General features: G+C 51.0%; 2 protein-coding genes across 2 annotated transcripts; both read left to right on the top strand.

The window, feature by feature from the left end:
- Positions 1-879: 879 nt before the first annotated feature.
- SEPTIN3 (septin 3) lies at positions 880-8,360 on the top strand (the record flags this gene model as incomplete). Its single annotated transcript, XM_084273197.1, has 9 exons — positions 880-1,042; positions 1,238-1,366; positions 2,072-2,153; positions 2,503-2,640; positions 2,996-3,113; positions 3,527-3,622; positions 6,359-6,458; positions 6,937-6,988; positions 8,225-8,360. The coding sequence occupies 9 exons, from the start codon at positions 880-882 to the stop codon at positions 8,358-8,360; spliced, it is 1,014 nt and encodes a 337-aa protein (XP_084129323.1).
- Positions 8,361-12,263: 3,903 nt separating this feature from the next.
- On the top strand, positions 12,264-23,644 carry WBP2NL (WBP2 N-terminal like). Its single transcript, XM_084276600.1, has 8 exons — positions 12,264-12,323; positions 15,804-15,912; positions 16,448-16,583; positions 18,551-18,643; positions 19,378-19,596; positions 20,010-20,147; positions 20,525-20,601; positions 21,409-23,644. Exons 1-8 carry the CDS (start codon positions 12,265-12,267, stop codon positions 21,454-21,456), a joined length of 879 nt encoding a protein of 292 aa, XP_084132726.1. The 5' UTR covers position 12,264; the 3' UTR covers positions 21,457-23,644.
- The last annotated feature ends 68 nt before the right edge of the window (positions 23,645-23,712 follow it).

Here is a 23,712-nt window from a genome sequence, read left to right as displayed (position 1 = left end):
AGCTTCCTCCCAGCGGGTGGGAGCTGCTCGCTAATGAGACAAGAGACAGAGACAAATGGACGAGGCCTACCCCAAGCAGCGTGTGCCGTCACCCAAAAAGGAGTCAGGGAGGCTGGAAAGCCCACAGGGCCTTTCTTGTTGCCCATTCATTTTACATGGAAGAAGTAAGGAGGGGAAGGTCAGGGGGACAAGGTGCAGATGATTAATTTATTGATCACAATGATTGCTTCCTTGATCATGACAAAATCCATAGATCTCTGGGTGGGATGCAAGCGTGGAGGTTGTGGCCATGCTGTTCCACTACTGCTTTCCTGTGAGAAGCTCAGCCTGCACAGCACAGCCATTTTACACAGCTGCCCCTGGAGAGGCCCAAGCTTGCAATTCCTCACAGCAAATCCCAAACTCAGTGCTGGGATTTGACACATTATAATTTTTGAAAGTCTGATCCATTGCAAATCTAGTGCTAAACTTGGAGGGGCAAAATAATCATGAGTCGGGGTGAGAACTGGGAGACAAAAATGAGGAGACACACACAGAGCTTTGGACACCTGGTTAGAAGCTTAGCTCACTGGGTCTGCTCTGGCTGTTTGAAGGTAGCCATCAATACCTTGCACGATCAACAAGCACCACTCATTCACCTCCTCATCTGGAGTGATACACAGAAGAGTTTACTGGAAACTCAAGTACATGTTCCTCCATGACGAGCCTCACTGCCACAATCTTGCTGTTCAGTCATCCTCAGTAGCCCTTGAAACAGATGCTCAAAGTTGCCCTCAGCCCCTGTGACAGGTCAGCAGGGAGGAACTTGTTACAATTCAATGATGATTTTTCAATCTTTCTCCCCATGCAGGGCCAGTGGAGAGCAAAAACGAAGCAGCCATGTCTGAGCTGGTCCCAGAGCCACGACAAAAACCAGTCGTACCAATGAAACCAGTGGGCATCAACGCCAACTTGCTGGGCTACATTGGTATTGACACCATCATTGAGCAGATGCGCAAGAAAACCATGAAGACTGGTTTTGACTTCAACATCATGGTTGTAGGTAGGCAAGAACTAATTAGCTACTGGGAACCATGGCCATGGACTGTCCTGTGAGGCCAGTGGGAGAGCAAGCCTTGTGGGGAGGGCATGAGGGAACAGATAGTGCTTGCTCTGGGGGAAGGAGAGCCCTTCTGCCAGCCTGGCTCTATCTCTGGGCTGTGGCAGATGTCACAAGCTTTCTCTCTGCAATCCTCAGGTCAGAGTGGACTGGGAAAGTCAACATTGGTGAACACCCTCTTCAAATCCCAGGTGAGCCGCAAATCTTCAGGCTGGAACCGGGAGGAGAAGATCCCCAAGACAGTGGAGATCAAAGCCATTGGGCATGGTAAGAGCCAGGCTGCTGGGGTGGAGGCAATACTGGTGCTCCAGCACAGTCTTGCAGAAGATCCCAGTAGTCTATGCATAAACAGTTCTTTGCTGTTAGACAGTCCTTTCTCCATGGGAAGCTAAAAGACAAGTGCCAGTTCTAGATGGCCTCTGACCCAGACAAGGCTTTTCTTAAACTTACTGACGACACAGCCAAAAGTTATAGACAAGGTGTTCACCTGCATCTGTGGATTAAGCCTTGATGTAAGTCACTCCCACCTGCAGACACCTAATGATCCATACCAATTGCATCGGTGGGTCCCCTCCCAAACCCAGTAGAGCACACGTCCTTGTGGCAAAGCATCAGCACAGCAGCTACAGTGATGCAGAGTAATGAGTATCATCTCAGATTCAGGCTGATGCGTTGGAGGGGAGGACAAGTTGTGTAAGGTAGATACTATCTTTGGGCCACAGACTGAGCACAAATCCATTTTCCTGTGGCAGAGTGGTATACAATGGCTTTGGTGCAGAGATTACCAGAATTTGAGGTCAGAAATGCAAGTGGGTGTCACAACTGTTGAGGCATGACCCAGCCTGGCCTGGTTATGCTTGCTGGGCAGCGATGAGGGCAGAGCGCTCTCTTCCCTTGTAGGGCACAGCAGCATGTTTCATGATGGAGCAGGTCCCCAGGGACGTCTATGATTGCTTGCAATTTCTTCCCTAGTCATTGAAGAAGGTGGTGTCAAAATGAAGCTGACAGTGATTGACACACCGGGATTCGGGGACCAGATCAACAATGAGAACTGGTGAGTTTTGCATGGTCAGGGCCTTGTGTCCTGAAAGGGTCTGGAGTGACTCTCATTTGCTTGGCCTGGAAAGTGCCTGGGAAACTCAGGGGGCTGGTAACGGGGATGGGGAATGGTGGATGCCATGTGGCTGTGTGCATGCTCGGGGGTGTGCACACATTACCCAGGAGTGCCTATTTCTGTGCTCAGTTACAGAAACTCTGAAACATCTCTGCTGATGGCAAGATGTTTGTGGTGGGTATCTTTTGTGCCAGAGCCTGGTTTGCTGCTGTCAGAGCTGAGAACTCTGTAGGCAGGAACATGAGGAGATTTGTACCTGTCTACTCATCTGTGTCTCCCACCTTGACAGCTGGGAGCCTATTGAGAAATACATCAACGAGCAGTATGAAAAGTTTTTGAAAGAGGAAGTGAATATTGCACGGAAGAAACGGATTCCAGACACACGAGTGCACTGCTGCCTCTACTTCATCTCCCCCACAGGCCACTCGTACGTACACAGTCCCTCATCCTTCCTCAAGCCCTTGGTGCTTCTGTGGCAGGTATATACCCTGCACTGCTGCCTCATCCACAGACCCCAGGGTCCTGCCCGTGGGGCTGGCCACTTTTAGCTTAACTTCAAGTTTTGTGGGGCTTGAAAGGGTCTAGGGTAACAAGGGCAGGAGAAATACCACTGTGTTTTTTGAGAGAGGGCAGGATGGATGAGAAGAAGAGAGCATGGTGGCAGCAAGCAGGGTACGTACAAGGGAGGTTTCTTTGATACCTCAGTGCTGGGGAAATCACTAGGATGAAAGGCAAGTAGGGTAAAAGTAACCCCTTCCATGTTGTTCTCTCTTTGGCTGCAGCCTGAGGCCTTTGGACCTGGAGTTCATGAAACATCTCAGCAAGGTGGTGAACATCATCCCAGTTATTGCCAAGGCTGACACCATGACCTTGGAGGAGAAGATTGAATTCAAACAAAGAGTGAGTATCTCCTCTCCTGCATGGGAACCTTCCGTGCTCCAGCTGGGAGGTGGGAGAGTGAGTAGTATCCTTCCTGGGACTGCAGTGCAGTCCCCAGGGCATGCACAGGGTCCAGTGCTGAGTTGGTGGTTAAGTCCTAAAGATGCAGTGTTTTATGGCTTTGAGGGCATCTGTTAGAGGGGGAAGAAAGGTGTGCATTCCTGGGACATCTCGTGACATACTCTGCTATGGGAACTGCAGAGCCAGAAAATTGGGGGGTTGGGGAAGACTCATCATTGTTGCTGTGCATCCTCACTTAGCTGCACACTTCCCTGGGGACAGTTCCTCCAGACCCTGTCCCCAGGGTGTTTGCCTGGCCATCCCACCTGCCTTCCCCTGTGTTGCTCTGTGCTGCAAAATGTCTCTCTGCCCAGGTGCGCAAAGAGCTCGAGGTAAACGGGATCGAGTTCTACCCCCAGAAGGAATTCGATGAGGACCTGGAGGATAAAACAGAGAACGACAAAATCAGGGTAGGAAACGTTTTATTGTGGGAGAAGAAGAGGGGTGGGGGGAGGGCCGGTCGTATTTAACAAGTGTAAAACAGGCATGTGTCACTAGAAGGTTCTAAGTGCTGGACGGTCCCTGAGTGAAAGATGCAATGGATGCAAGGGATGGTCATTCCTTCCCAGTTTAATTTGTACAGTCGTTACAGCAGGATGCTGAGTGCAGAATGCTCATGTTTCACCTCCTCTTGCTGAATGCTCTGCTTGGCCTCTAGTAAGGACCAAAGGGGTGTGTGGCTGATGTCCAGCCTCTGTCCCAAAAAAACACTCTGTGAGCCCTCACATCTGCTGACCAAATTCTACCTGAAAATCAATCCAGTTCTTTGCTCCCATTACCCTGTGAGAAGGCTCATCCCACCCCTACCTCTTCAGAACATTAGAAACTGTCTCTCAGTTTCCAGCCCGTGTTTGTCCATGGCCAGGTTGTACATCCGTGTTCTCGTGCCACCACTGACTTCAGCAGTTCTCCTGCCTAGTGGTCCCCTCCACTACTCAGGCATTTACAGAGAACAGCATTATCCTTTCCTCACCTTTCAGGTAAGCTAGGGAGACAAGCTTCCCATTCCCCACCTCATGCTTTTAGACTCTTTTTCTGTGCCTGCACCAGTCTGATTTCACTTTCTAGCACTGGTGCTGGTACCACATGCTCCACCACCCCCCTCCCCATCTCTTTTGAGATCTGAACTGCTAAGTCCTTGAACCACATGTGCATTTTAAACAACTGCATCACACAGGTGGCTCATGGTCATCTTGTGACTGACAGCTCTCCTTCCACCCCTTCAGCTGCTGTGCTGTGGTTTAACCTCAGCCAGCGACCAAGCAACACGCAGCCGCTCCTTCACTCTCCCCTGTCAGGGCTGGGCTGGGGAGAGAATCAGGAGTGTGAAACTGAGGGAACTCACGGGTTGAGACAAAAAAGGTTTAGAAAGTCACACAAAAAAGGGAGATAATAATAGTATAAATTAATCATGTGTACATAAAACAAGTGATGAACAGCACAATTTTTCTCCACCTGAAGTTGATGCTGTATGAGACACCCCCCCAGCTGCTGAGCAACACTCCCCTCCCCAAACTGCCCATCCTCTCAGCCCACACACACAAGCAAAACAAAACAAGGAATTCATTCACCACAGCAGGTAGGTATTCAGCCATCTCCCCAAAGCTGATGCTGCACAAGACCCCCCCAGCTGCTGTGCAGCTCCTCAGCCCACCCCCAGCTACAAATGGAAAATGGCATCATATGCTATGGAATATCCTTTTGGACAGCCTGGGTCAGCTGTCCTGGCCATGTTCCTTCCCAGCTGCCTGGGTGCCCCCCCGCCTTCTCCTTGGCAGGGCAGTATGAGAAGCTGAAAAGTCCTTGACTGCTTGCAACAACTAAAAACATCAGTGAGTTATCAACATGATTCTCATCCTAAAACCCAAACACAGCATTATACCAGCTGCTAGAGAGAATATTAACTCTATCCCTGCCAAAACCAGGACATGCTGCCTGTTTATGAGCTCCAAAGTTACAGTAGAGATTCTTGACATTATTCCCTAAATGCTGCTCTTTGTGCCTCAAACTTTCATCTTCCCAGATAATAGCCCAGTCTGCCTTTGAATCAAAACCAGCTCTTGGCCTTGTGATGCTAGTACATTTAATTATCCCTCTGATCATTTCTGTGGCTAGGCCATTAATGAAAATAGATTGGCCTCTGGCAGTCCTCAAGAAACTCCAGGAGCCTTGCGTTGCTGCCCGACACTTGCCCTTTCAACTCCCACAGCTGCCACAGCTCCAACAGAAATTCCCACCTTCCCCATCTTAATTAATCACTTCCCACTGGGCAATACATCACACATTTGGGAGAAGGCTACACGGATTTTGCTGCTTCTCCAAACTGTTACTGGTTTGGAGGAGGGCACCACATTTTGTTCTGCACTTCAGCAACATTGCCCTAGGTATGTATTGTCTCACATATAAGAAATAAGCTGATTTTTAATCTCCATTCCTGTGGTAACTGCAGTCCCTTCCCAGGCCCAAGGACATCTATAAAAGAGTAAATCTTTTAACATCTGCACAGCCCGATGGATAGCAGGGTGTCCTGCAAACTGTACTCTGGAAACAAGTGGTTTCTTGCTGTGCTTAGAGATGTCTGTGTCCCTGACAGCCTCATCTACTGTCCCACTTCCCAAGAAAGCTGTACCCCTGTCCCATTTCTAGCCTTCCTCAGTACAACCCTTTCAGCCATTAAACTTATTGAATGTTCATGTGTCTGTTGGGGAGGATTACTTTGAGTCCTCACTTTCTGGTGAAGAGCTACAAACTGTGAGAAATACTAAGTGCAAACTGTCCTTATGAGCAGCCCTGGGCTGTCAGACCCTCTCCTGATTGCACTGAGGTACTACTTCTCAGGACATCCCCCTCTTCAGAAATGCTGAACATGGGTGCAGAAAAGCTCTGCCCCTCTCTCCAGAGCCCTTGGCGCTGCTGCAAGCTACCCACTAAGCTTGGAGGGTCCAAGGACATTTGTAAAGCAAGGGCTCAAAATACCAGGGATAACACTGATGGGTGAAAAGCCAGTGAAGTGTTGCCCTGGAGAACCTCTTCCCTTGGAGAAAGCCTTGTGTTTGGTGAGCTGAGAGGGGGAAAGCTGGATGGGGAATAGTGATGGTGCTGCTGTCTGGAATGGGTTCAGTAGGTCTCTCCACTTCTCTCCCCAGCAGGAAAGCATGCCCTTTGCAGTAGTGGGCAGTGACAAGGAGTACCAAGTGAATGGCAAAAGAGTCCTGGGCAGGAAAACACCTTGGGGAATCATTGAAGGTAAATAAACCCAAAAACCTTGCTTCTGGTAGCTGAAAGTGTCTCTGCAGGCCCCGGTAGTAAAGTGTCCAGATAACATGTCCCAGGGCTACCTTCTCATCCCTTTGGTGATAAACTTTTTGAAACCAAGCAAGAGAATAATTCTCAAATAGGTCTGCTGGGAGGCAACTGCCATGGTCAACGCATTACCACTACCACCACCTGGCAGAAACTGGAGCCAGTCTGAACACCACAGTGTGTGAAGCTGAGCTCCTGAGGTTCCCTTGGTTCTCAAATGCAAGTTCACACCGCTCAGCACCCGGCAGCGTGTCTGCTCAGCGCCCGACAACGTGGTGTTCACACACCTGTCTGTCCTTTCTGAGGCATGCAGGCTCTGCCCACCTGGCATCTGCCCCATGGCAACGACCATCCCACTCTCTGTAACCACAAAGGGGTTGTTGATAAAATCAAAGGTAACAATGGCTTGCTTTCCTTTCAGTGGAAAACCTCACCCACTGTGAATTTGCCCTGCTGCGAGATTTTGTCATCAGGTAAGGCCATGGTCACCCACAGTCTGCTCTTGATGAGGAAGGAGTTCCCCAGACCTTCTTAGGGTGGAATAACCTCTGTGGAACGGGAGACAAAATAGGCAGTGAAAGCTCATGTGGGGTAGGGCTGGACTGAGCTAAGGGTTTGGTACTCCAGTGCCCCTCTAGCTGACATAACCACTATGTCAAGTAGATGCTACTGTTCCTGTATGATCTGGATGCCTGGAGAAAAGCAGGGTGCTAGCACCCCCCTTCTATCCTATTAAGGATATTACACTGCAACAATTTCTTGCTGACATAGGTCTGGGCAGGAGTAACTAAGAAAGAGGCCACTACCCCATCCTAGTCCATTTGTCCTACCAGGCTGGGGGATGGGCTGTAACATATGATGGGGAAGTGAAAAATTCCATATTTCATTAACTTTCAATGTCCTGTCATATTTCTACACTGTTCCATGAGGCCATCTCAGCACAAGAGATACCTGCCCTGAATCCTGTAGAAGAGCTGCAGATTCAGGGTCATCTCTGTTCTCTACAAACACTGTAAGGTTTTAAAACAGCACCAAAAAAATTTAAAAAAGAAAATTAAGGGAGACACCCTTCCAAGCCAGACCCCTGTGGCTCATCCCACCTGCACATGTGGTGATATTTAGACACCTGGCCGGGTACAATGCTTTGACATCACCTTCCTGCCCTCCCACTGTTCTGTGGTAACTTCTGCAGCAGAAGGGCTTTCCTCAAGTCCTCCAGTGTCCTCATCAAGTGATCACTGCAAAACACGCAGCAGCCCAAGCCCATGAGCTTTCTGTGGAGGTTAGGGATGATGCTCACAGCAGTGTTCTGCAGGTTATGGTCTGCAGTGAACCTGATACACCCTCCTGGTACTTCCCTGTCTCACCACCTCTTCAGATGAGGTAAGCCCATGTCTGCTGGGATACACCAGGACGGACAGTAGCTGACCCACTAGCACAGGTGTGAGAGGGGCAGGACACTGGCAAGCACAGCCATGGATTTCAGCCCACATCCTGCATCCTGTGTATCTGTTCTTGAATGCTGATGGCCCAGCTCTCAGTTGTATGATGGCAACTATACAGAGGGGTATGCTCATTAGCCAGACCAATGGGAGAGACCTTCCATTTATCTTGAGGAATAAAGTGATCATCAGAAGATGAGTACTGACCGTGCTGATATTGATTACTCTATCCTCTTTCCAACCCCATCTTCACTTTTCGCCCTGCAGGACCCACCTTCAGGACCTGAAGGAAGTGACCCACAACATCCACTATGAGACCTACAGGGCCAAGAGGCTCAATGACAACGGAGGGCTGCCCCCCATGGCTGTGGAGACAGAGGAAAACCATGAAAGTAACCTGTGAAAGACCCCCATCCTTGACGTCACCCAATGTCTCTGGATATGAGAACCCACCCCTGCTACCCTTGACTCTACCATGGGCCTGTTTCTGAAGCATGTGGCGCATCCTCCGTGTGTGTGAGGGGATGCAAGTGAGTGTGTGTGTGAGTGTGTGAGTGTGTGTGTGTGTGTGTGTGTGTGTGTGTGTGTGTGTGTGTGTGCACCTACCTACGTGCCAGGGAGCAGCCAACGGTGTCTCCCCCGTTCTCCCCAGCGTGTCCCCCTCCTCGGTTTGGTTTTTGCACAGCGGACTGTCCGTCACCTTCCTTTCTCCTGTTTCTGTGTCTCAGCTGTTTGTCTTGCCTGGGGAAAAGGTGGGGGGGGGAAGGGTTTCTGGGGCTGGAGTGCTTCAGGGGTGGGAGGTGTAGGGCATGCCATGGTCCTGTTTTTATCACTGGCAGATATGGCAATGAGGGAACCCGGGAGAGATGGGGGAGTTGGTGCATGCTGTGTCTTCTAGTGATGGCAGCACAGATCCTCTGCTTGAGCCCTTGGTTAGTGAAACTGATCTGAGGGCATGGTAGCCCAGCATTTTATTCCCATTATCTTGCTGTGGCTTCCCAAGGAGAAATGGCAGCTTGGAAGTGGACAGATGGGTGCAATGCCAGGCTGACATGTTTTGCAGGGCAGGGGAAGTGACCAGTGGGAGCAGCAGAATTACTTTTTGGGCTACAGCATCTATTTGAGAAGCATGAAAGTACTTGGGGAAAATGGCTGTATTTTCCAGAAGCAGCAAAACCCAGAGGAAAAGAACGTGGTTCCTGCTGCAGAGGGTGCATCCACCCTGCCCAGTGCTAGGGTCAAAAGCCATACCTGTGTCACAGGGCTTTGATCCTGTGCAGATCAGACCCAGCTGTCCTGAGGTCACCCCATTCTCATCCACCAGCACTGAGCAGGTCCCAGCCAAACCTTTCCCCCACAACACGTCCCCTCTGCTGCAGGAGCGCAGGGAAAAGAGTATGATGGGTGGTCCCTGCTGGGAGCTCCCCAGGGCAGTCCCACTTGACACAGGGCCTTTAGGGCCCTGGAGGAGGAGTGCAGAGGGCTGTGGATTGAGAAGCACTGGGACAGGATGTCTCTCTGGGTCTCCACTGATGGTGGGAACACAAGAGATACCTCCTCCTCCTCACTGAAATGGCTGTTTGCTGCTCCAAAAGTCTTATCTTGTACTGCTCCTCTGCACCCCCACTGTCCTCCCAGATTCCATGAAGTCCTCTCCTGTGCTTTCTTCCTCATTCCCTTTAGCCTTCTATAGCTCTCCTCTCCTGTCCTCTCCTGACCTTTACTGTCTCTCCTTCATTTCTCAGAATATTTGAATCTTGCTCTTCTTCAGGCTGTTTCCTCTCTCTCCCAAGTTTTCACACCTCATCAATGTGCTTTTGTGTCCTGTTGAGAAGCTGTCATTTCGCCTTCCCCTTGAGAGGATGGGGAGGGAAGGTAAAGAGCCAGGAGCAGAAAGAGGCACAGCTTAACTGAAGATGACATGCTTCTGTCTAGTCTGGGTCAGCTCTTTTCTGGATGTCCCTAAGCCAGGTGGGAAGTGTCAGGGCTGTCTGGGAAGAGGGGAGAAGGGGAGAGAATCGCAGATGTCCGAGCATGTCACATGGCTGGCAGGAGTTGTCACCTTCAGGAGCACAGCCAGTTGCACTCAAATGTGGAATGCCATGGCACAGGATGGCACGCTGCAAGTAAAGGGAAGTGAAGTGGGTTTGGGATAGGGGTTGAGAAGGCTGGCTTTGGGCGGGGGGAAGAGGTCCCAGTGAGGGGACAGCAGATGAGGACTCAAGCCAGGCCTGAGGCTGGTTGACAGAGCTGTATGGGGGCCAGGGCTGGGAAAGGGGTGCTCCAAGCCTTACAACTGCCTACAAGCATATGTGCGTCTTGCGGCTTTCTCTGGTGCTGTCGCTGCAAAGCGAAGGGCTCTTCACTCTCACTCCCACCTGTCTGGGCAGCAGTAGGGGTGAGGGGCACCCTGGCCCTTCACTGCCCTTTCACCACCCACACCCATGGCTCCCAGTGTTCCTGTATGCAGCGTGTGCGTGTAGCCTTGCACCTCCCTTCCTGCCTCCCAGCCCCACAGAGAACAAAAGCCTTGTCACCGGTGCCAGCAGCTGTACCACAGACCCTACAGAAACCATCCTGCCATGCAGTGACCCATCCTGCCACCCACCAGGGCCATCCACAGCCCAGCATGGGGTCAGAGCCTCCTCCCAGCTTGTCTCCACCAGCCGGCCAGGCACAGAGGTGTCCCCAGCATCACCAGCTGCCAGAAGCATCTTCTCAGCTCACACTGCTGTGGCTGCTCCTGCCTAGGCTCTACGCGTTTTAAACCCAGTGCAATAGGAAAGACTCCCTCAGGGCTCTTCTTCACTGCACCGAAGCACAAAGCCGCGCTCCACCGTCTTTAGCAGGGGCGTGTGGAACTGCTCCCCACACTTGCTTTCTCACACAGCACTTTGGTGCCTGTGCAGCTGCTCTGGAAGAACTCTCTTGCCACTGGGCTGCAGTTACGCTCAGTTCTGTAACTCCTGGGCCCAAACAAGGGACATGGCATGGAGTCAACGCCGCTCTGCTTCATGAAAGCAAAGCAGACCCCACGCGACAGAAGGGAGATTTCCCTTTGCCTGTAACATGGATTGCAAGGACAAGGCTGCGTGTTTTGCCCTGTAGATTGAAGAATTTCTCTTTGTTTGTAATAAGGTGTTTTCTAAGCTCTGCTCTGTGAATTCCTGTCAGATCACGGGCTGCTAAAGGATCCATAAAAGCTCACTGAGAGAAGCAAGCTCAGGTATTCCTCACTGCCATCCGCTGACACGAATATCCCACCGGTACCTGCAGTATCTACCAGAAAAGTCTAGAAATGGCGAATATCCAAGACTTCTCATGCTGTGCGACAGTGGGACGTTCTGTTGGGAAAAAGCCTCTGCCGATGGGTAAGCTGGGAAAAGCCTGACCGGACCCCAGCTCTCGTGTGCCAGCAGCTGAGCCCCAGGATGACCACAGCAACTCCCGCCAGAGGCATCACTCGAAGGGCATCGTGGGGGGAACAGCCTGACTCCTACACCGGAGATACCCTCTCACGAGCACCCAGAGCCTGGCAAGCTCCTCGCCACGCAAGCCATTCACCGGAACAATTTTGTACCGCGTCGTAAATCCCAAAGGACTTTTTTACACGGGACAAACTCCACTAAGGGTGAATCAGCAGGGAGCGGCAGGGCAGGGCAGCGCCGGGCGGCGGCACCAGCACTGCGCGCCTCAGCCTCGGGGAGACGCTGCCAGCACCGCGCTCCCCACAGCGGCGGCGGCGGCAGCCTCAGGGCGCAGCGCTGCGACCAGAGGGCGGCAAAACCCGCGCCGCAGGCGGGGGGGGGTCGGGAAAGCGCCTTCCCCGGCCGCCTCGGCCCGGCGGGAAGCCGAGGCTGGGAGAAGAGGGAAGCCGCCGGGCCGCGGCTCTCTCCAGCGGCCGCCCACGGGCGCGCCGCCCACTAGGACTGCCCAGGGCTTGTAGCGGGTCACACGCAGTGCCGTGGGGCTGGGCGGGGCAGCGCCCCTTCCGCCGGCAGCCATTAAACCCGAATCGCCTGACACCGCCGCCATCTCATTTCCGCTTCGCGCCCAAAGCCTGCCGGGAGGCGCCGCGGGGAAGGGCCGGGCTCTCCTCACCGGGGGCGGGGCTCCCTCACCGGGGGCGGGGCTCCCTCACCGGGGGCGGGGCTCCCTCACCGGGGGCGGGGCTCCCTCACCGGGGGCGGGGCTCCCTCACCGGGGGCGGGGCTCCCTCACCGGGGGCGGGGCGCGGGGCGGGGTGGGGCGCGGGGTGGCGGGCGTCACGGGCGTCACGGGGTCAGGGGCGGGGCCAGCAGGGGAAGATGGCGCTGAACAGGAACCACTCGCAGGAGGGTGGTGTCGTCATTCCTAATGCCGAGAGGTACCGGTGGGCCGTTTGCGGGGCTTCGGGGGGTCTGCGGGGTGGGGGCCGGGTTGGGGCGGTGCCTCCTCACGCCCTGTCCTCGCAGCAGGGCCGGGGCTCGGCGGCGGGCGGCAGCTCGGCCCTCCCCCCCCCCGCCTCGGCCTTCCCCCCCGTCACTTCCCAGCACCGGCCGCCGCGTTACGGGCATCCTCCTGTCAGCGTGGGGCCGGGCGGGGCGGGCACCGGGAGCAGGCCTGGCTGCTTGGAGCTGGTGGAGCCGCGCTGCTGTCAGCGCTGAGGCTCCGCGGCCCTTAGCGTCGCTCCAGCCAGCGCGCAGCTCGAGCGAGGAGCGAGCTGCCGGCGCCTGTGAGGCAGGGAAGCGGCCCCTCTGTGCGTCACGCAGTCAGCCGGTGATGTCACAGCAGGTGTCGCTTAAGGGAGAAGTTTTAATCGCTTGAATTCAGAGCGTGCAGGCCCCCTCCGAGGCGGGGCGGGGGGACGGCGGCTCCCCGCGGAGGCGCAGCGGCGGCTCCGTGCCTGCCCCGGCCTGTGAGGGGGTTGACAGACCAGCTGGGCGGGCTCAGGCATCGCTGTGATTGCGGTGGGGGGCTGCCGGCACCCTGGCCTTGGCTAAAGGAATCCTGGAAACCAGGGGCCCTGTAAAGGATAACCGGGTTGGTTTGGGGCTGGTAAATAACAGGAGAAACCTGCTCCAGAAGTGCTCTCCCAAAATTGTGTTGAGTTTATAACTGGCTGCTGGCACTTCAGTCAGGGAGGGCCTTGGACGTGTAGAGCGTCTGTTCGCTTAAAGGAGATACCCGTCCTTGACCTCAAGCCATTCTTCGAGGTGTTGCTTCGTCACAGGTGGGTGCAGCATGGCTCTGTGGGGTACACAGCCCTGCCGTGACCGCCCTGGATGGGCATGAAGCTGCAAACCAGTTCAGCAGCCTAATTACACCCGGTGGCTGGGTGTTATTTGTGTGTGTGAGTAGCTGGGAAGGAATAAACATTGCTATGACTATGTAGAAATTCCTCCCAATGAGGCAAACTACGTGAACTGCTGCTACAGCACTCGCTTGAGGAAGTGACCTGGTAAGATCCAAGATGTCAAGGAATTGGTATTATTTAGAAGAGGTGTTTCCCCTTTGCATTTTGGAAATGGAAAGAGCTCTGCCACCAGTGTGTCCCTCCCAGACAGTCTGAGAATCTAGAATTTACCTAACTCAACTGTGAAGTAATGTCCTAGTACAATTGCTTGGTCAGGTTGAGGAGGGATTCATCCTTTTTAATGTCTTCCTCCTTGGTTAGCTGCGTTTTTCAGATACATCTGTTATGTTTTCCTCTTCCCTAAAGAGCACATGACCTGAAACTACAGGAGTTTTGATTGTTTACCCATACCATGACCCTATGTTTCCCCAATTTTGCAATTTCCTGACACAATGTGACTTCTACAGTATGCTGATTAGAGTGCATAAGGATTACTCTAGATCCAGCACTTCTGGACTTGTGCTGAGAGAAGGTTTTATGTCTTCTTTTTACATTTCTATAAAATGCTCCGGTTTCTTCTGCCAGTGCAACATGCTGTGGGGTGGTTTGACCCTGGCTGGAGGCCTGACACCCACCAAAGCCACTCTATCACTCCCCTTTGTAGCTGGACAGGGGAGAAAATATATATTGAGTGGCTCAGGAGTCTAGCTAAGGACAGGGAGAGACCATTCCACAGTTAGTGTCACAGGCAAAACAGACTCAACACAAAATAAAGAAAACTCTCAAATTTATTACACCACACACCCAGTGAGACCAAAGTCTGATAATGAGAAGCGTGACCAGATTTTAAAGCACCTCCCCCACCCCTCCCTTCTTTGTGGACTTCACTTTAGTCATGATTTTGTTCCCTTCTCCACACCATCCCCCACATTGTGGCACAGGGTGAGGGATGGAATGGGGGTTTCAGTCAGCTCCTCACAAGTTGTTATCCTTCTTAGCTGGGGGTGGGGGGGCACATTCCTCACACTCTTTCCCTGCTCTAGTGTGGGGTCACACCCATGGGAGACAGACCTCCAAAAATTTCTCCAACATGAGTCCTTTCCCACGGGGCTTCAGCTCTTCACCAGCTGCCCCAGTGTGGGTCACTGCTATGGGGTGCAGTCATAAATCACAGAATGTCTCTCAGTCTCTCAGGCCCAGACTGCTCCAGCCTGGTCCTCCATGGGGTCTCAAGCCTCCCCCCAAAACAACCTGCTGTGGCATGGGCCCCTCTCTCTGTGGAGCGTAGGTCCTGCTGGCAGCTTGCTCCAACGTGGGTCACAGCGTCTTCCATATGTCTCCACCTGCTCCAGTGTGGGATCCTCCACAGGCTGCAGGTGGGATCTGTGGTCCCCATCATCTTCCATGGGCTGCAGGGGGACAACCTGCTCCACCGTGGTTTTCTACACAGGCTGCAGGGGAATCTCTCCTGCAGCACCTGCAGTGGCTCCTCCTCCCGCTTCTTCCCTGGCCTTGGTGTCTGCAGAGTTTCTTACATCTTCTCCCTCCTTTCTCTGGTGGCAAAAAGTGGCTGCTAGCGGGTTCTTTTCTCCTACATGTGACTCAAAGGGGCGCTGTGACCATCGCTGATGGGCCTGGCCTTGGTCAGCAGTGGGTCTGTCCTTGAACCCAGCTGGTGTTTACTCTGTTGGGCCTAGAGGAAGCTTCTCGCTGCTTCTTGCAGAAGCCCCCGCTGCAGCCCCCCCTCCTCCACCAGAACCCAGCCATGCAAAACCACAACATGCTGCAAGCTTGTCACCCCCAAGGCTCTTGTGTTTATTCTGCAAATTATCTGACTGGGTGGTCTGTTTAGGATGTGCTCTGTAGATTCAGAGACAGGCTTTCCCAGTTGTTGGCCTTACTGGCTCCTTGTTTTGTTCCATAGTGCCTGCTGTTTACTACAAATATTTACTTAAATCATGTGAAGTAGGATCAGCAGTGGGGGTGTTGGTGAAGCAGCTTCTTCAGTTTGCAGGGTGGGCACAGTGGGACAGCAGTGCTGTTTTCCCATCGGTGGCCAGTCCTGGATTTGAGCGTGGGCTTGGAGAGGGAGGCTTGCTCTGTGAGGGTACCTTGGCCTCAAGGCGGGGGATGAGGGGGGTGTCATGCACCTCAACCCTTTCTGTGCATTGACCTTTGGGCTGAGGCTCTTCTCATGTGGAGAGAGGAATTCTCATGTGGAGAGAGGAATTCCTCAGCCTGATGGCTTTGGAGACGGAAAGAGAAATTGTTAAAGGTCCCTTTTGTGGAGGAGGAGCAGGGGTTGTCACGGATGAGAGGATGAATTCTTCTGTTCTGCATGAACCATCCCTGCATCCAAAGGAAAACCGGCAGGCTCCATCTCAGAACTGAGTCACCTGGGATAATGCTCAGAGCTTCTGGTGTGCTGTCCTCCCCCATGTGTGATGGGTCTGTGTGTGTCAGAGCTGTTGCTGAGTTTGTCTCTCCAATCTCTCTGATTTCTTCCTGTAGTGTTCTCAAACAGTGTAAAGATGTGGAGCTCTCCTTCAGTGACGTGACGGGCAAGCCTGAAGCCTTCAAAGGCACCAAGAAAGGGATGCTGTATCTCACCCCCTACAGGGTAAGTCTGATGCCAGCAGGGCTGCTGCTTTTCAAGGGATCTTGTAGACTTTAGACTAGAAACCTAATTGGAAATAAAACAGTGATTGATTTATTTATCTTCTTTGTTGTGGGAGGAACTGCTAAGAGTATTAAGTAGGAGAAGGTGGAATAGAATATTTGTGCCTGTGTCACAATCCCACTGCCCTACAAAGGCACATGAAGTCCTGGAAATCACTGTCTAGAGAATATATTTCATATAATGTGTCAGTCAGTATTACTTTCTTTGAAAACTGTCCTAAAAAAAGCAGAATAATAAGACACACACATGCTTAAAGAGCTCTAAGTGAGTAGTATGTTCTTATGCAACATTGCTGCCTCAGGCGAGCGAGCCCCGTGCCATAGATCTCTTTGGGATCCCGCAGTATTAAAGCTGTGGAAAAACATGGTACGCACTGATACTAGGAGTTGTTACCCTCTGTTTTAATGCTGCTAGAACCAGAACTCAGTGACCACCCTTTATATCTAATTCAGAGGTGTTCCCTCCTTTCTTGCAGATGATCTTTGTGTCAAAGGGCAAGGATCCTATGCTGTCTTTCATGATGCCGTTTTATTTGGTGAAAGGATGCTCAATTGAGCAGCCTGTTTTCTCTGCCAATTACATCAAAGGACAGATTCAGGCTGAGGCAGGAGGTATGTGCTCATGCTTTGTAGACTGACCTCTCCCAAGTGTCACAAATCCTTTTCTGCTGAACGTCAGATAGGTGGGGTATGAGTGCAGGAAAGACGGACAGAGTAGCTGTGGCAGTACAACTGAGACGTCCACGCAGGGGAAACTTGTGTCTTCTGAACTTCAGGGACTGCTTCAGTGTTACTTTCTGACTTTCACATGATGGCTTTTGTTTAGTCCTATAACTTCTGTCTGGCTGTGTACATTGTCTTTACTGGGGTTTCCACGTGTGTTTTCTCCTGTCTTTCACCCAGAAGGGTGGGTGACGGAGTCACCAGCCATTGGCATTGATAGACATTAGCAACCACACGTTTTTTCTGGAGCCACTTAACAACTTGGGGACATTCACTGTATCTGGGGGTGCTGCAGTACATCGTCGATTTAGCTTTGTTCCAAATTTGATGATGGATCTGTGGTAAGATCCATCCTGATCATCATCATGATCATGACTGAGCATTGAGGATTGCAGAACAGGGATTACAACTAAGGATTCTGGTTCTAATTTCACCCCTCTTCAGCCCTGCAATTAATTTATGTGTGTTTTGATGGCATCTGGAGAGCATATGCTTTTGCTATCTGTAACAGTGCATTGAAGTGATTGGATCCTCTGTGGTTTGGGCACCAGCCCACTTTTTTGCACTGAAGTCATACTAAGACAGTGGTTTTAAAGAGATGAATCTCCAAGGGGATGACTTTCTCCATGGGGGATTGTTTTGTTATATTTCTATTCTTTATTTTTCCCAAGATATTATCTTTCATGAACTTCATTGTTAGACAATGAAGGTAAATGTTATTTTATGGAGTCTTTTATTTAAATGATGCCTTTTTTCTAAAAACACAAAAAAACTCCTACTATACAAAGAACTCTTCCTTATCTTACAAATCATTGCCTACTTGATTTTTTTTTTCTGAAAAATTGCTGTTATACCTAAGCATTTATCATCAGTCTGAGCTTCTGTGGATCAAAAAGATTAAAAATGCCACGTTTAAGTGATACCTTGAATTGCAGATCCTGATCTGTAGTCCACTGAAGTCAGCAATAAAACTTCATCTGAGGGCTCTCAATTAAAATCCTCAGGTGGTTAAGTGTTCTATCTGTACACTGTGTTCATTATGAGGTTCTGTTAAACCCTTCAGGTTATGTCCTGGGTTTTGGCAGAGATAGAGTTAATTTTCTCTCTAGCAGCTGGTGCAGTGCTGGGTTTGGGGGTTAGGATGAGGAGAATGCTGATAACTCACTGATGGTTTTAATCACTGCCACACAGTCAAGGGCTTCTCATACTGTCTCCCATCAAGGAGAAGGTGGGGCGTACACGAGAAGCTGGGAGGGGACACAGCCAGGACAGGTGACCCAAACTGGCTAAAGGGATATTCGATACCACATGATGCTGTGTTCCATGTGTACCGAGGGGTGGGCTGAGTGGTGGGGTAGCTCAGGAACCAACTGAGTATCAACTTTGGGTAGTGAGAAATGGTGCTGTTCATCACTTGTTTTGTATATTCTTTTATTACCATTGTTATCATCTTCCTTTCCTGTCCTATGAAACTGTCTTTATCTCAATCCACAAGATTTTCCTTTTTTGGTGTTCTAATTTTCCATTGTCTCGCCCGTCCCACTGGAGGAGACGTTGTGTGATTGTTTTAGCTGTCAGCTGGGTTACACCATGACAGGAAAGAACAAAACAACCTGGTGTCTAGAGTAGGCTATTTCTACACAGCTATAGTGGACATCATTTTTTAGAGTTAAGAAATACATTACTTATCTTCTTAAGATCATCTGATAGCAATGCCATGATTTTTTTCCCCTCTGGCAACAGGATGCAAAATAGTTTTGAAATAAAATAAAATAATTGGAGAATTAACTTCTGCTGTCTTGACTGCTACCAAAGAGGTTAACAGCCTGTTACAGTTCTAATTCTCTCTCTTCTAGGTGGCTGGGAAGGGCAGGGGACGTTTAAACTGACTTTCAACAGTGGAGGAGCCATTGAGTTTGGACAGCTGATGTTCAAAGCTGCCTCTAATGGTAAGGGATCTTCAGAGCTTGCAGGTCCCCCATGGTTGGCTGAGCTAGTTAAGAGACTGGTGCTCTTTTTCATGGGAAGAAGAATACCCTATGCACTCTTCCACAGCAGTGTATTTCTTCTCTTTCCAAGGGAACTTTTATTTTCCTTTCCAATCCTTTTTTTTTTTCTTTATTTCATGTTAGTGCTTCGTGCAGTCAGAATATTCTGGGGTTTGTGCCTATGAGGTGGGACCACCTGTTTCTATAGAACCTTATTCTTCCTGGAATAAAGTTGAAATATGTGATGATGAAAAATTGATTAATTTACCTAGTTTCAGCTCAGTTCTGTAATAGTGGAGTAAGATGGGGGAAGTTGTGCATTTGGAGAAGGTAAAAATAATTTTTTTAAAAAAATCTTCTATTTAAAACTTTCAAATGGAGTAAAAATGTAATTTTTTTCCAGGTAGTTTAAAAAGAAGGAAAAAACAGTGTAGTGATCCTTGCTCTAGAATGGTCCTTTCAGCTCTGTGATGGCACCAGTACACATAGCAAGTGCTTTGCAGCTGGTGTCCTTTAGCACCCTGTGAGCCTGCAGCAAGGAGGCCAGTGCTTTTCAAGCACAGGTCTGTGCCAGAACTGCGTAGGGAATTTGCACAGGGGGAAATGGTGCTGCATGAACAGGACTGTTCTCTTTTTATTTTGTACATTTAGTTGTAGCAAGAGGCTGCCTGGCTTACTAATCATGTGCTCCTTAGCTTCCCGTGGCGTTCCTCTCCAGAACCCTGGCTATGGCTATACACCTTTTCCTGGAGGGTATGCACCTGCCCCACCTGCTCCAGGAGGTTATTCACCTGTGCCAGGGGGCTATGCTGCCCCTCCACCGCCAAACGGACCGTACCCGTATGCACCACCTCCGATGAATGCCTATGGACCTGCTCCACAGCCCATGGGATACCCATACGCCCCGACTCCAGGTTTGGAAGTTGTGTCCTGATGACAAGCAGGGTGTCTTTGTGCTTAGTTGTAAAGAGATCACAGTGGTACGGTCAGGGTTACAGTGGTTTTGTCTCCATCAGGATCCTTGTCCTCGCAAAAATCTGTGGTGTGCTGTTGACTGTACCTGTGTGTGTGTCTAGTTGCAGCTGGATGGGAGGTGAAAATGTGTTTTGTAAATTGTGTTGCTGCTTGACAGAGAATTGTTGTCTGCTGGCATGACAGGCATTAGCAAAATGTCAAATCCCTGCTGGCTGCATCCCTGCCAAGCCTGCAGAGCTTCCCTTCGCTGCTGCTCTTGTCCAGAGATGATGCAGTGCTGGGCCTGTGAGCCCTGTTCCCCTCTGTCCCATTGCCACCGTCCAAAGCATCAATCCAGTGCCATCTTTTTCAGGTATTTACCCACCTCTTCCAAATATGAACCCTGTGTATGTGCCACCTCCTCCCCCCTACTCTGGGCCATCTCCTGCTGTACCCTCAGCTCCCTCAGCTCCCTCAGCTCCCTCAGCCTGGGTGGACCCGGGGATGCCAGGTAAATGGGACTGGGGGACTGCTGAGGTCCTGGTGCAAAAGGGTGTTTGAGGGTTTGGGCTTTGGGTGGCATGGGCATGGTGTGGCATGGGGAAGGTGGGAGTGTTGCAAGAGCTCAAAGTCATCTTGGCCTATTACTATTTGAGACCACAGAGCGTGGGGGGAGCTGCTCAGCTGCTCAGCCCTGCACACAGCCTGTGGTCAGCTGTAGCCAGCTCCCAGTTTTCTTCAACTGCTCTGAATTCAAACCCAGTTTGGCTGCTGTTGGCTCTTTGAACCTTTGTTGCCTCCTCAAAATAGCTGTGGCTGGGGAGAAGGCTTGGGGCTTAAGCCATCTTCTATGCCTTAGGCAGTGGCTCCTTTTCTCCCCTTTCACAGGAGGTGGTAAGGCCATGGAAGCTGCTTCCAGTGCGTATTACAACCCTGCCAACCCACACAATGTGTACATGCCCATGGTGAGTACCCTGCTTGTGGTCTGCCTGCACCTGCTCCCTCTTCTGTCACAAGCAGAAACAACAGTTTGCTTTCCTAGCCCATTGTGCCTTCCTATGGAACATGTGCAGAAAGTACACGTTTTCCTGGGAGGGCAGCGTGGATGTTGGTCCCCTGAAGAAGGCTTGTTACATCCTCAGTCAGGAAAGATTGGTCCAGGAACAGCCACTGAGTACTTGTAAAGGTGTAACAAATTCACACAGGGACTGGGGACACACAGAGCTCCGCTGCTCGTTGAGCCTGAAAGTGGGAGAGTTAAGAAAAAGCATGTTGCTTAAGGGGGAGACTGTGTGGGTTTCTATTGCATTTTCTTTTTCCCAAGGCTGCATGAAGACAGAGGTCTGTGACAGTTGGGTCTGGCTGTGCCCTTTGCTGCCTTGCATCACGCTCTGGTGGCTGGAGACCAAGGGAGCAGCAAATCTAGCCCTCAGCCCCGGGGGCTTGCTGTCTGCTGGGTCGCAGCTGGGAACATTAACAAAGACAAAACCCTGGAAATGAAGGGAGGGTGAGGGTTAAAGCAGATGAAATAATGTATTTGCAATAGATTTACCTGGTTTTGAGGGGACCTTCACTAGAAACGTTACAGGAGGCAGTGTATATCCTGGAGTATAACTGATACTAGAGAGGAATAGTGTGAAAATGACAGCTTAAAACCCAGCACCCAGCTCAGTCTGAGCTCACTCAGGAGTGGTTGTTTCTTGTAAGTGCAGCCTGGAAAGAGCTTGTCATAAAACAAGCAGATTTGTTGACTCTACTGTATCTCCTTCCAGGATCAGCCACCTCCTTATGCACCTCCTGAAGATAAGAAGAACAACTAAAAGAAGGAAGTTGCAACCAGCCTCCCACACTCTCTCCCTGAAGACAACTCATCTGTTACTATCCCCTCGGGTTAGCGTATCTCTAGGTCTCTTTCTATATATACCATATATGTAGTGCTGGGCAGCTGAGCACCTGCCCTCCTTAAACATTAAGTCAGTGGCAATACAAGGTGGAACAACAGCAATTTCCTGCTTGTTTGCTTTATCCCCTGGGATTGAAGCACTCTGCTTTTGCTCTGCCATTGGCTTGAGGAGAGAGATGGACTTCTTAAACCACCAGTAGACCACATCACTAATCTAGGACTAAAATATGAAGGCTCTGGGATCCTGGAGTAAAACTACTTGGAATGCCAAACATTTGACTTCTGAAGCGCCATCCAATGGGAAAGGTTGAGAGCGCCATATGGTTCCTTGCATAGATCTTGGGGTGACCCAGAGAGCTGTTAAATTTCCTTAAATTCTGTCGCAGCTCAGCATGAGATGGGACTCTGGAAATCCTGTATCGTGCTGGGAGCGTGCCGTTCATGTCCTGGACTAACAGTCATGGTGTGACAAACTGGAAGTACACCCTAAGAGACAATGAAGCATTTGGCTGTGTGAGAGGGAAGGGAACAGGCCCTGGTCAGCCTTCCTTTGTAGACGTGGAATAGAAGAGCAAACAAAGGTGCAGGGCAGTGAGCTGATACTGGCAGGCGTGCAAATCGGTCTTCCTTTTGCTCTCCTAGAAGCAGGTCTCATAACCATACAGTGACCCTGTGTCAAGCAGCCATTCTTCAAGTGTAATGGAGTGAAGAGCTGCACAGGAGGCTACTTTCCTTGGAGCAAAATGTTCCGTTGGGAGCCTTGTCAGGAGACAGGTCCCACAGCCCTGGCTCCTTCTGCTGAGCAAGCTTCATGCTAGCTTGGTGGCAGAAGACCAGCCATCATCTCCTGGGCCGCTACAGCTAGGGCAAGTCTGCCTGTGTCTGAGCAGCGTGGGAGGGTAGGTGCCCTGACACCAGAGGTGGGTTGCTTAGGGGTGCAGGGCCCTCTCTCAGCTGGGAACCACCGTCTGGTGTGGGTGTCGCTGACACTCAGCACTCTCACAGAGACCGGCTGCTCAGTCACCACTTCTTCTCCTTCCTTGGGACGTGGTGCTGTTAGACCTGTGCTGAAGGCCGTCTCTCTAGTCTGGTGGAGGCCCTTGTGATCCTTTGCGTATGGGGTGATTATAGTTCTTCCCACAGCCTTCCTGCCTTCCCAGCGAAGGGGAAGGAGTGTTTCCCCTCTTACTTCCCTGAGTGCCAGGGCTTTCCAGTAAGTCACACTTGCAGGACTTTCAAGTGTGAATTCCTAAAGCAGCCCTGCATGGGGGGAAGTGAACTTCCTTATCTGTAAACACCTTTTTAAGTCTGACTTAGATACTCTAATAACTGTATTTAAAAAAAAAACAAACCATGAATGTTTGTAACTTTTGGAATTGCACTTTAATACAGGAGTGTTGATACCTTTAGCTGCCTGTTTGCTGGTGTGTGTGCATGTTGTGTTGACCTTCAGTCTTGTCTGCTCCACAGAAGGCTGGAATGAATGACAGCCACTGCTGGTGGTGGTCTTCTGGGTCGGTGGTGGGCTTCTGGGTCAGCTGTAGGCCAGTACTCTCTCACTGGTACCTGGTTAAGCTGGGCCTGGAATCAAGTAACTAGGGGTAGAGAAGGTGGTGGGGTTCATCCTCTTGCTGCCTGTGGCCAGTGAAGGCTGGTGTGTGCTTTTGCTGTTGCCCAGAGAGCTGGAACTGGCATGTGTTCATGTCCTCAGGGCAGGCACAGCACTGTGTTCAGCAGGGGCTGCGTGTCGCCACCCTGCCACTCGCCAGGGCTGTTGTTGCACCGCTCCTACATATATCTACTGCCAGAGGGAAGGTCTGTCCTGGACAGGAACTCCTCTCTGGTTGGTTTCTTGCCAGTGAGGGAAAAATATCTATCAAAGGAAAATGGTGTTAAACTGTGGACTGTAACAATCTGTTTCTCCTTGTGCTGAGGAAAGGCATTGCCCTGCTGAGCATGATGAACAACCGGAATGCCATATCCTGGTCTGCGTCAGACCAGTCTAACAGGAAACCAGGTCTATTTTTTTAGCATAGTCCTGGTTTTGAAGTGAGGACCCCGTAATCCTACAGCAACCAGCAGTGCTGAATAAACACGAAACTGAGCGCCTGTGACCTGCTTCCCCTTTATTTCAATTCATTTGCCTCAATCCCTCCCCAAGACCGCAGCCAGC

This window comes from Gallinula chloropus, assembly GCF_964237585.1.
Source record: "Gallinula chloropus genome assembly, chromosome: 1".
NCBI lineage: Eukaryota > Metazoa > Chordata > Aves > Gruiformes > Rallidae > Gallinula > Gallinula chloropus.
This window is presented reverse-complemented; position numbering and strand designations above follow the sequence as displayed.